We start from the raw sequence: 13,302 nt of genomic DNA, 5'->3' as shown, positions 1-13,302 counted from the left end.
AGTAAACTGGAGTGGGGCACGCGCGAGCGCGCGCTCCTCTCACGTTTTAGAAGGCCTGTTTTAACTTTTTTTCGCTTCGTATGCGCCATATTTTTACCACGACCGTGTCTGAAGTGTTCGTTGTAAAAGTAGGAGGCTTTGAAAAATGTTCGCTATATCTGGACGCAGCTTCAATGTTTAACATTGGAAAATCGTAAGTGCACCCAATTATAACCGATAGATCGTTATACGTGGGATCGTTATAAGTGGGTTCGACTGTAGTACTCAAACTACCCATGAGGGAAAAGAACATTTAATTGCATTACAAGAAGGATTGAAGTGAAACTTGTGCACTTAAAAATGTTTGATTCCTGCAAAAAAGAACTTCCTTACGTTACCCTTGAGAATGGCCAAGTTCCATTTTTACCGGCTGTTGGGCAGTAGAGAAAGTGAAGGGCGGGTGTGGCTACATCAGAAGGCTGTTCTCAGAGGCGGGTGGTTTGAATAGCGCTAACGGTATGTTTACCATTAGAATATCATTTTCTTTCAAACTAGGCATTTCCCTGGCATGAAACGAGCACTATGAGGTTTCTGGAACACTATTTCAACAATGTACGGACTTAATATTTGCCTTTATTGTCCCTTTGGAAGATTGCGGCAGTTTGACAGAAGTGAGCATGTGTAGTGCACGAGCTTTGTACAGTTCTGTACGAAGCTTGGAAACGTGACACTATCACACCTGAAATTATCCCATCATTATTGTATTGCCTGTTTCTAGGGCACGGGCCTGTTGAGCCTTGTACAGCTTTTTGTCCATGTCTCAAACTTTGTTGTGTGTTGAACTGAGGGGGATGATGAAGGATGTGAGACATAATCATTTGCTTGCGCTCATTATTGCCGTTTCAGGTGTTCACGTACAATGCCAAGCATGACCGCCTCGAGCTATGCTTCGAGCCGTACGGCCACTTTGCCATCGGCCCCGATGTAGAGGCCAAGATTGCTAGCGGCCAAGTTGGTAGCACGGGCCAACACCATCAGAGCCCAACCACGTCGCCCACTTCGGCAACGGCAGCCTCCTCCTCGTCTGCGGCAGCCGCCGAAGGAGCGTCTACCTCACCGGCCAGCTCAAACACCGCCGGCAGCTCCACAGATGAAAAGAAGTCTGCCGGTGTCGTAGCCAAGCCGAGCCGGACCGTGGTGCGCAAGGGTCCCGGCTTCACAGTGCTAGCTCCCGCCTCGCCGGAAAAACCAAAGAAGCCAGCAGAGTCCGGGCACAGCGAGCAGGAGCGGGCTCTGGAGCAGCTCCAGACGGTCGTATCTATGCTCCAGGACCAAGAAAGCAGGGTAAGAGACGCTCATGTCATAGAGTTTCATAATAATGCGTTAAAAGAAAATCTCACGCCAGTGTCTATGGGAGCTGCCAGCATGGGAATGATGGGTAGTAGTACATGGATTTGCCTAAGCTTTGTTCTTTTCGCTTCGCATGGCCTGCAGCCGCTTTGTTACAAGAAGTTCAGCAAAAGTTCAGGAGTCTCACTTCACCGCATTGACCCTTTTAGGGCTGGCATTGACCCTTTTAGGCTGGCCAATTCAAATCAGCTCGCAAGGTTCACAACGAGCCATTTCTTGATCCTAAGCAAAAGCCAAAACACAATAAACAAAGCCACAAGCATTCGAAGCCGCAAGCACAAAGACTAGGCAAATCTATGTACAGTATAGACCGCTTATAACGTAAGTCGCCGGAGTTGCGAATATCCGCACTATAAGCGGTACCGCACTATAACCAAAACAACCTTCTTCAAAGGCTGCACTTGCGCAAAACGTGTTGAGCATGTAGCCTCGCGTGTCCGATAATCGACATATGCGATTTGGGGAGCTTACAACCACTTAAATCTCCGAATGTTCAAAAATTAACCGCCAAAGACCCGCATTGCCAACGAAATGAACACGGGGGAAAAAAGCAAACAAAACAAGGTGCCATCGCGGAAATTCGCCGACTACGTTTCAGGCCACCTCGAGGTATGCGCATTACACAGAAACCATGTCGAATCGCGACCGAAATTTCACGTGCTGAGCGCGGTACCGATCGTTCGATTTCACGGGCGCGCACGCGATGTCCAAGACATTGCAATCGAATCCGGAACTACCATTCGAGAGTTGCTTGTGCCAACCATGCCCTCGTTTTCATTAACGATATGATTCTCTTCCCTTCAAGTGCAGCCATCACAAAAAAGTTTCGTTGATTCCGCACCAAACCGCAACTTTTATCGCCCGCGACCGCTACCGAAAAGCAACCAACGCTGATTAGGCCTAGCCTGCGGTTCGGCATGTTGTCGCGGGAAGTTTGACCAAGACAACATGAAGGTCGGACGTCGAAAAGATCGCACTCAAGCACTAACCCAAGAACAGCGCGCGTGATATGAAGTTAGTGTTCGCGGCCGGGAGATCAACGGCGACAAAAGCCCGCCAAGCTCGTTTAAGTCCGCGCACTGGCAGAAAAGGCAGAAGCTCGCGTCATGAAGCCGCATGGACGAGGTAGCTGCGATATCTCTAGCAAGTGTGATAACGGCGACGCTTTTCCCGACAGGAAACTTACTTTAAAGCGCACTTGATGAGGACGCAATCATACGTTCCACGCGTAACGCGCTGCCAGCAAGCGGCCGCGGAGCCTTGCCGCCGCCGGTGCAAAGGCTACTCCGTCGCCTAGGCAACCACCATCCTTCCCCACTCGGCGAGCCCGCACAGCGCTGCCGCGGTCTTTTTCCTCCCTCTGCCCCTCGTTCGTTCACTGTGCGTGCCCTCGCCCTTCGTAACGACCTCGTCGCTCCCTCCCCAGCGGCGTACCTCCTTTGAGAACCGCACTCGCTGCCGCGTTTGTCAGAAATATTTTCCCGCAACCGCATTATAAACGGTATTTCATCTTGGGGGACTGCACAATAAGCGGTATGCGTACACGTGCGGTTCTATGGGAGGGTAAACGGGGGTCGAAAAAGACCGCATTATAACCGGTCCTGCACTATATGCGGTTACGTTATAAGTGGTCTGCACTGTACTACGTACAGTGGAACTTCGATTATACGACTTTCAGGGGACCGCGCAAAATCGTCGTATAATCCGGGCATCGTATAATCGAAAAACCGAGAATACAGGCAGTGACGGTCATTGTTGCCCCACAACAGCGGGCACATAATGCCTAAGAAAGTCCGCGGCACAAGCCTACGCTGCTCCGAGGAATGTAGATTAAATTAATGGAAAAAATGACAACCACGCATTTTATCGGAGGTGTGAACGAACCTTTATTTCTCAGCTTTTAAAAAAATTTGTGATTTTCTTCTGAGAGTTTGCCCAGCCACGACGCATCAGCTTTCTTTCGATAGCTGCAACATCTGGCAGCAAGTCGCCGATCTCATCGCGTGCGCAAGCAAACCGCCGAATGTGGTCAACGTAGCACAACACGTCCGCGTAAGTCGGAACGGACGCACTAGCCTCTGCAGCGTCGTCCATCTCTTCCTGGTCGGAAGTTCCCGCAGTGTCGGGGTGCACAGTTTCGATAATGTCATCCAGCAACACTTCGCTGCACACTGCAATGTCGTCGTCGGCACCAACATAGTCCGCGAAAGATCCAGGCAGCTCCAGGCTGCCGAACTCTGGTTCGTCGTCAACAGGCACTGCAGCTTCACTGGTAGAACGAGCACCATTTCTATTAAAGCCGCAGTGCCTGAAGGAGTTGGCGAGGGTTTCTGGCGTGACTGCGTCCCATGCACTAGCAATGTAGTGCATTGCACCAAGCACAGAAAGCTTCTTATCCAACTGCTTGCGTTCCATGCCCGCCAGCCGACGCTGCACCAGAAACTTCCAATACAGTCGAACCCGTTTATAACGAACTCGAAAGTGTCGCGAAAAGTGGTCGTTATATCAGTAGTTCGTTGTATGTGGACTCGCCCTTAAAAACGTGCGCTTAGCAGCCAAGCCGTTCTTTTTTTCTTTGTGCACTTTTATTAAAGTGCTAACAACCCCTTCGGTGACAAGCTAAGGCTTTTCGCGTCGTGAACCGACGCCCGCTGCGTGCTCACGAGTGAATTAACCACCTTTGCAATGAGCTGACACGGTTTCACCGAAGCGCGGTACCGCGACGTGGAGCCGATCATCCCCGGCTAGTTGCGTGCAGCGCGTCGCCTACTCGGGTCGCGGAGTCACTGCCGGGCCGCTTGCTGTATGCCGTACGCGCGCGTTTGTACGTTCTTCGTGCTTGCTTCACTCCGGACCGTGCACGGGTGCGGCGACTAGCCTCCTCGTTCAACGCGGCGAAAACAAGCATTTTCCAAGCAACACGCACTCTACGTCTTCGCGATGCTCTCGCGGCCCTGCACGACGATGCGCGGCGCACTTCAGTTGTCACCTAGTCAAACACGCAGTATACGCTCGCTGTCAGTGCATCGACGTTTCTCGGTGCTCGCGCCGCTCAACAACAGCGAGCTAATTTCGTTTCTACAAAGCGACGCGCACTTTAAAGCGGTCTCGCACGACGCAGCGAACTTGCGAACGGCAGCATGGCTAAGCATGGCGCGCTCGTACCGCAGTGCCGCCGTCAATCCGCAGTGTACGGCGTAGTACGCCACACACGCAGCCGAGCTGATATCTACAGATGACTGTGATAAGGTTAATGGCACGTTCATCGACGGCCGCCACCTCGCCTTCGCTCTTTTCTGATGCTTATCCGCGAAGGCATCGCCGCAGTCGCACGGAAGTCGTAATCACCGATCGACCGGTCTCTGCCGTTACCGAAAAGACGGACGACTTTTCGCGGCACATTGTGGCGTCGACGAGTTTAGGGACGCAGTGAACCTTTTTGCGATGGAAAGTTATCGCGGTTATCACTTCTTGCATTTATGCCTTCTTACGTTCCAAGGCATTGCATGCTCATCACAGGCGGTCGTAGCTGCATAGAACGGCGCCAGGAAAGGTTACTGTGCGAAAGTTGACCGCAAGGCTTCATGCTGCCTACTATTTTTTTCCCCCACTGCCATTGTACCACTGAAGAAACGCCTGAAAAGTGAGCGACCTCGCTCGCAGCGTCCGAAATCTGCGTGCGGTGCTCTCCGATCTGGGTATCTTAGTCGCGAGTAAACTGAAGCGGGGCACGCGCGAGCGCGCGCCCCTGTCACGCTTTAGAAGGCATGTTTTAACTTTTTTTTAGCTTCGTATGCACCACATTATTACCGCAACCCTGTCTGAAGTGTTCGTTGTAAAAGTAGGAGGCTTTGAAAAATGTTCGCTATATCTGGACGCAGCTTCAATGGTTAGCATAGGAAGATCGTAAGTACACCCAAATATGGTCGTTATAACCGATAGATCGTTATATGTGGGATCGTTATAAGTGGGTTCGACTGTATTTCTGTTTCATCCACTTGATGACGCCAGCGTCAAGTGGCTGCAGCTGGCTAGTGCAGTTAGGGGGCAGAAATGCAACTTTCACATTTCTCAAATGCGACACATCTGATGGATGGCATGGCGCATTGTCAAGCAGAAGAAGAATCTTTCTGTTCTTAGCCCCCATTTTGGAGTCCAGCTGCTGCAGATATGTAGAAAACATAGCAGCCGTCATCCAGGCTTTCCGGTTGAGCGTGTACTGGCACGGCAGCCTTTTCAAATTCTTGAAGCATCGCGGCTTCTCAAACTCGCCGATCACGAGGGCAGGAAGCTTTTCAGAGCCGTCTTCATTAGCGCAAAGCAATACGGTAAGACGCTCTTTGCTTCGCTTACCCCTGTGACAGCTCTCTCCTTTGAATGCCAATGTCTGTTCTGGCTGCATATTATAAAATAATCCAGTTTCGTCCGCGTTGAACACGTCGGACGGCTTGTATTCCCGTATCAATTCCGGCAGCAATGCAGTCCACTTTTCTACAGTGCCGGACTGACGCGCTCTCTCCACAGCAGCGGCTGTACACAACTCCACTGCGTTTTTTAAATCGATCCAACCAGCCATTGGAGGCTTTAAAGTCGTCAATGCCGCAGCGCAATGCAACTGTCTCAGCCTTCTCCTTCAAAATTGCGCCATCCACGGCAATTCCTGAACTGCGGGCCTGACGCATCCGCTCAACGAGGGCCTTCTCCATGGCAGCATATTTGCCATCTTTCGCGGCCTTCCTGTTCAGGCCGAACTTTGCCGCATTTAGTAGGATGCTGTCCTTCTTCGCGAGGATCGTTTTCAGCGACGACTCGGGAATGTTCAGGTCGCGGGCAATGCTGGCCTTTGTTGCTCCGTTCCGCTTCTCCGCCTCCTCGATTATGTGAAGCTTTTCTCCGAGCGTCAGCGGTTTTTGGTTCCGCGACATTGCGAGACGTAGCACTCGCAACCAACAATTCGAAAGCTTCCTCGCACACCAATGTCCAAACACAGAAAATTTTGCACGTGGACACAGCAGCTGTGGCGCAGCACAACCAATCGATGAGGCAAACACGTTGAGGAATGGCTGAATGGCAGCACGGCAGTAGGCCTATTCGATTTGCAAGCTTCGACCAATCGCGAGCGGCTAAAACGCCCCAGCCCTCTGGTAGCTAGACAGCGGCTAGTTCCGGTTCCCGCGGCTGTCGCAAACGTTGGCTCAACAATCGCCGTTCTCGCATACTAGAAAGCAAGCTCGAAATTATCTGCCATGTTATCTGCTCACAACGGTCACTATAAAACCACCCAAAAGAAGAGAGAGAAAAAAAAAAAAAAGGCGACAAAACGAATGCGCTCCGGCTGGCTTCGGCCAACGTTGGCTCTGGCTAGCTATGGCCGACCGCGTGTCGAAAAATTGAAAAGGCCCTGTGGTGGCAGCGCGGATATGAACTCGGTTCCTCGGTTTCCCGACTTTTTTCGCCCGGCCGCAGTGTGTTTGTGTGCCAGCCCGCGTCATCGTAGGTCTTTTTTTTCCTCGGACAGTCCAGCGAAGCGTCGTACGAGGCGGGGCCGGCGTAAAATTGCGTCGTACAATTGAAGTTTTTAATACATTATTTCTATGGGGGTTTTGCCGGGACCAAGCCAATTCGTCGTAAAACGCGGGTCGTCGCAGGACCGGGGGACGTATAATCGAAGTTCCACTGTACTACCCATCATTCACAATTCCCATATTGGTTGAACGATAGCAGCACCGCAGTTCCCTCTAGTACAGTCAACATCTGATATTTCGGACTCCCTGGGGGGGGGGGGGGGGACTGCAAAATCGTCTCAAAAATTGAGCTGTCCAAAAAAACGAATTCATGCTTTTTTATTCAACTCAAGCGCTCAAATCGCCACGGCCATGTCCGAAATAGCTTCAATGCCTCCCAGTACACTTATCAGCGCCCAGGCTCTCGAAAATACATTTGCAGTGATTCCACTCCTGCGCCAACTGCGCCAAAGTGCGCCAAATTGTATTTACTGCGCCATCCTGATAATATCGACGAAATTTGCGCCAAACTGCGCCAAAGTCTCGGGTTTGGAGGCGTCTATCACCATTCACCAGCAATCGCACCGCCGGCGCGTCAGAACATGTGCAGCTCGATCTTGGGGCTGCCAATAAAGTCGCGCAATCATGGACCAAGAATTATTCCGCTGAATAAATAGCGCTCGCGCGTGCGTTCCGAGTAAGCCACGATGCCATGCACGGAGCTTCTGTTCTGCAAGTCGGCTCGACAGCAAAACGCGCTCTCTGCAGAGGCTCGTGACGCCTAGGCCTATCGGTAGCGAGAAAGTGCGACGGCGATTCATCGGCGGACGTCGTCTGTTCCAGAAACGCTGCTGATAGCTCGTTTCAAGCGTCGCATGGCACGTAAGGAAGTAATGTTCAGTAATAACTACATGAGTGCAGCTAAAATGTCTGTCACTTCTGTTTCCGGACATCGCGGAATGAAATCTGGGATCGCTCGCAGTAGATATATGGGACAATATCGAATTTTCCTTGCTTCGCGTTTATGGAAGAGCACGCGAACGGTGGAAACGCGTTGACACTTTTCCTCAGATATACTTTATCCATGGATCTTCATCCAGAACAGCTTTTTCGTATTTCCTTCCGCCAGCACGTCCGAGTTTGTAATCACTCTGCGGTAAATACCCCCTAAAAGGCCCTGCCCTTTCGAGCTCACGTGCTAGGGTTCCAATTCGAATTTTTTGCTTGCTTTTTTAAAAATGTCATCTCATTAGTAAAATATCTCCTGGTCGGAGCAGCCGCAACTGCGCAGCTGTCAGTAGCGGGCCCGTCGCTGACGGCCCACAGTGAAGCGGCTACGCCATATTACACGTCCGCCCCTCGCTTTCGGGGGTCAATAGCTGACGGTTAAAAAAAAACTCAGTTTCGCTTAAGAGCGAAGCAATGAATGCGATACCAAAAAATTGTATTGTGAAACGAAGTAAGACTAGCCGCTAACTCTTGTGGATCCGATCTCGCGTAACTGAACAAAACGCTGGTTTAAGCGAACATGTCCCCTCCAGGAACCGAAGCGTTTTCTTGCTCTGAGTTCTCTAAACGCGAAGTAAGCGTTGAGAGCACAGCAAGTTTACGAGCCGTCTCCTGATGCCTCGAGATAGCGCGCGCGCAAGCGACTGCGCCCTTCGAACGATGCGGTACCCCCCCCCCTACCGCTCCCCTGGCGTCCCTTCATGCTCCTTACGAAAGACGGGCGGGGCGTTTCCCCTCTGATGAGCAATCGACGGCAGGCCCGCACGCGGGAAGATGTTATCTCATGCGCTGTCCGTGCGGCGGGGACAGACGGCCGGCTAGTTTAATCTTCGCTTCAGCCGCGTTCGTCGCCAGCGCTCGCGAGCTTTTACCCGCGGCTAGAATGCACGTGGTGATGTTATTAATTTGGACTTTATACGGAAAATTACGGCAACGGCGACGGCAAAAATCCGCCGAGAGTGTCCATATAATTGCTATCGCAAGGGTCAGTGTACGGGGTAGATTTCGCCCCCCCCCCCCCTAGGTGATTAGGGGAGGGGGCAGCCGCCCCCCCCCTGCCCCCCCTGTGCGCACGCCTATGCTCCTGAGATGATTTTTTTCCTTGAGATTTGCAATGAATCGAAATATTTCTAGCCTTCATAAGAGCCCCATAATAATACTAGGTGCTTAATTGTTAATGCAATATGCTTCTGTATTGCCCTCCAGGATGTAAAATTCGCTGCTCCAAAGTGCTCCCAGATGCAAAATTATCTGCTCCAAAGTGCTCCAAGATGAAAATTTTGCTGCTCCAAAGTGCTCCAAAACGGAAATTTTGCTGCTCCAAAAATTGCTCCAAATCAGAAGTCCTCGGTAGCATCACTGCATTTGGTACCTGCTGCGAACCCCCCTTAACTATGTGCCAACCGCCACTTGCAAATTCGCATCTCGTGATGAGCGCCGCTGATACCAGCAAAGCGCAGAATAGATTACGGCTCTCTCGCATGGAGTATTTGGAAACGATGACTTGGGACACAGACTGTGGTGGAAGAGTGGACGACTTGTCTGGCTTTCCCCGATGCGTGTGCGTACGTAAACGACGGGCGCACACGTCACCAAATCTCCGCCGATACGCAGCATTTGCTGCTGTGTGAAGCCGACCGTTTCTAGTTGTGTGCAGCACATCGCCAATTAAGTTGACGCCATCACTGTACTGTTGCTGTACCGTACACACGCATTTGTCATGAAAGGGTTCAGGATGTCCACTCTGTTCCTGACTGCACACGGGCGCGGCACTGGCGAGCTGGTTTCCTTCGCGAAGGCAACGTGTCTGTGCGGTGCACTTATCGGTCTCGCACAAAGAGGCAGCATGAATGGTGGCGCGGCACTTTTGGGTTCTCGCCTATTAAATGTGTGCAGTTCGCGTGCAACTGTGCTAGGCCACGTGCACTACCGAGCAGTTAACTGAAGATGCTTATCGCAAAGGTTGTCAGCGATTAAGCTGTAGTGGCGAGTTTGCCACCTGCCGCCATCACACCTCCGTGCATTTCCGCTGCTTATCCGTAAGACATACCGCACGGCGCCGTGATAGCGGCCCCTTTGAATTTCTGTCTGCTTCACCCCATAACACTTCGGCATTGCGGTAAAGCTGACTTTCAGACTCTGCTACTGTCGCAAACATCGACTCGCAAAAGCGCTGGTTCGAACCTACAAGATGATACACGGCAGAGGTGGGGGCTTCAATTAATGCCTTTCGGACCCACAATTTGGGCAGAAAGTTCGAAAAATCAGGCGCCGAAGAGTTTCAGCGTCCACATTCTTATACATTGACGTCTTTGAGGCTGGTGAGAGTGCCGCGAAAGCGTCCGAATTTTCGAGCATGTCCAAAAAATCTGGCTCTGAAAAATCGGCCGTTGACTGTAAATATTGCAGAGAACTCTATAGTTCACGCCACCCACTGCACCAGCTTCATGGCCATGGCATTCTTCATGTTGGGCGTAGAGGTTGCTGATTTGATTCCTGGGCGTGATTGTTTCATTATGATGCAAAAGCAACTTGCGTCAAAGTAATTTAATGACTGTCTCCTAAGAGCCTCTCAATTTGTCTTCTAGACTTGCCGTGAATGCTCGCAAGTGTTCGTCATGCTTCAACTAGGACATAGACGATTGTTTTATGTATTGAACTATTTTTTATCTACTATCCAGCTTTCATGCAGTGATTCCACTCCTGCACCAAGGTGCGGCAAATTGGATTCACTGCACCGTCCTGATAATATCAACGGAAATTGTGCCAAACTGTGCCAGATTCTTGGGGTTGGGGTTGTCTATCACCGGCAATGGCGCGTCACAACTTGTGCTGCTTGATCTTGGGGCCGCCAAAATCACAACAACGAACCAAGAATTATTCCGCTGAATAAACAGCGCTCACGCGTACGTCCCGAGTAAGCTACGATGTCATGCACGGTGCCAATGCAGCTTCTGTTGTGAAAGTCGGCTCGACAGCAAACCGCGCTCTCTGCAGAGGTTCGTGTCGTCTAGGCTGATTGGTAGCGAGAAACTGTTCCATAAACGCCGTTGATAGCTCATTTCAAGCATCGCATGGCAGATGATTAAAGCAATGTTCACTAATAACTACATGCGTGCCGCTGAAATGTCTGTCACTTCTGTTTCTGGGCATCGTGGAATGAAATTGGGAATGCTAGCAATAGATATATGAAACAATATCGAATTTTCCATCATTGGCGTCCATGAAAGAGCACGTGAACGGTGGGAATGCGTGACACTTTTCCGCAAATATACTTTATTCATAGATCTTCATTTGGAAGAGCTTTTTCGTAATTCCTTCCACCAGCACATCCAGGTTTGTAATCGCTCTTGCAGTAAATATCCCCTAAGCGGCCCAGCCCTTTTGAGTTTGTGAGTGCTAGGGTCTCAATTCAAATTTTTTGCTGACTTTTTTTAAAAATGTCATCTCATTAATAAAAGCATGCCTCCTGGTTGTAGCAGCCGCAATTCGGTTTTAATATGTGCAGCTGTCAGTATAGGGCTTGTCACTGATGGCCCTGGTGTCGGAAGGCTTACTGTGAAGTGGCTATGCCATGTTACATGTCTGCTCCTTGCTTTCCATGGTAGCTGAATGCAAAAAAAAAAAAAAATCGCAAAGCAAATAGTACGATACCAACAAATTGTATTGTTATATGAAGTAAGGCTAGCAGCTAACTCTTCTGGATTCGTTCTCGCTGGGCTTGTGCGAATATTCGAGCACTTCGAATGTTCGAATGAATATTACTGTATTCGAATTCGCTTCGATTCTAGTTGAAATTATGGGAAATTTCAAATTATTCGAAATGATCGAATAAATGTATATTAGTCCGCATGTAACCCCCCTGTAAAGGTGGTTTCACTGCAATGGAGGGGTGCTATACCGTGAATACACTTTTCCAGGAATAATCTGCACTGCCGCGAAGCTCCACTTAAAGGTTAAATAAACATATTGCCCTCGCATCGATTCATTCTTTTTTAAGTTTAAAAGTCTGTTATACTAGCTTTAAGTATAGTAAATTTTAAAACATAATATATTTCACAGGTTATCACTTGCATTCTACCGAACGTCAATTCCTGCTACTATTCAAAGTTGCTTCCACTTCCTTTGAACCAAAAAGAATGACATTTACCATGCCTTGTTTCAGTTTTTAAAAAATATTGTACACATTAGCTGGGTCATGACAAATATGCTAATTTTTCTTTATAATATGTGATATACACTATTTGAATTCAATTTGAAATTATTTGACCAAATCACTATTCGTTTCGAGCCTAAAATTTACTATTCGCACAAGCCTAGTTCTCGCGTAACTCATCAAAACGCTGGTTTAAGTGAATATGGCCGCTCCGGGCACTGAAGCGCTTTTCGTACTGTAAGTTCTCTAAGCACAAAGAAATTGTTGAGAGCACAGCAAGTTTACGAGCTGTCTCCTGATGCCTTGAGATAGCGCGCGCACCAGCGACTGCGCCCTTCGTGCGGGGGCCCCCCCTCACTCCTGCTTCCCATCCCCTGGTGTCCCTTCATGCTCCTTACGAAAGACGGGTGGGGCGTTTCCTCTCTGTTTGATGAGCACTCGACGGCAGGCTTCGCATGTGGGATGATGTTATCGCATGCGCCCTCCGTGCGACGGAGAACGGCCGGCTAGTTTCATCTCCGCGTTCATTGTCAGCGCTCGCAAGCTTTTACTCGCAGATAGAACATACAATGCGCAGGGTGATGTTATCAAATTGGACTTTATATGAAAAATGACGGCAACAGCAAAAACCCACCGAGAGTGTCCATATAACTGTTATTGCAATAAAAAGGGAAATAAAAAGAGGAGTCATTCCACTCTGTGAGGTGAATGAGTAGCGAAGCTGTTTAGCATACGGCACAGAGGTGACATTGTGGAGGCCAATTTAGTATGTAAGGCCAGGTCGTTAACGGCCAGGCTGTTAATGTTCAATAAGCAATACTAATGCGAAAGCCTTGTATGCCTCATCAAACACAAAAATTGACCGTTGGCGGTGTCAACACGAGCGATGCAAATATCATCACATGATGGCGTCATCATGACGTCATAAATTGCCAAAACTTGATGTCATATGACGTCATACTCCATGACGTCACGTGATGGCATAATCACATGACATTGCCGCTTTGCACTGCCTTCGTGATTGGTGCGCGGATCATGGAGGCAGTGCAAAATCAGGTGAGGTGCAGAAAGCTTGCAATGCCTCCAATCCTGGAGGTGGTGCAAAACTGCTTTAAGTGCTGAAAGCTTTCAGAAGGTGGCGGCGGAGGATCAATACATCGACTGAGAAGAAAAAGAACCTGGCTTTCGCCTTGGTGTTGTCTTAGGGACAGCGTGACCCTTTAGCACTGGTGCACTATTGTATGT

The 13,302-nt window shown here is 49.8% G+C and overlaps 1 protein-coding gene across 1 annotated transcript in view; it reads left to right on the top strand.

Annotated features, from left to right (window-relative positions):
• Positions 1-13,302, top strand: part of LOC119405978 (deubiquitinating protein VCPIP1) — a 97,557-nt gene that overhangs the window by 81,825 nt on the left and 2,430 nt on the right. Inside the window, exon 15 of the mRNA XM_037672799.2 lies at positions 886-1,323. Coding sequence (XP_037528727.1) covers positions 886-1,323 — 438 coding nt within the window. The remainder of the gene's footprint in view (positions 1-885; positions 1,324-13,302) is intronic.

Source organism: Rhipicephalus sanguineus, chromosome 9, assembly GCF_013339695.2.
Source record: "Rhipicephalus sanguineus isolate Rsan-2018 chromosome 9, BIME_Rsan_1.4, whole genome shotgun sequence".
Classification (NCBI taxonomy): Eukaryota; Metazoa; Arthropoda; class Arachnida; order Ixodida; family Ixodidae; genus Rhipicephalus; species Rhipicephalus sanguineus.
The sequence above is the reverse complement of the archived record's forward strand: the minus strand, read 5'-3'. Positions and strand labels throughout refer to the sequence as shown.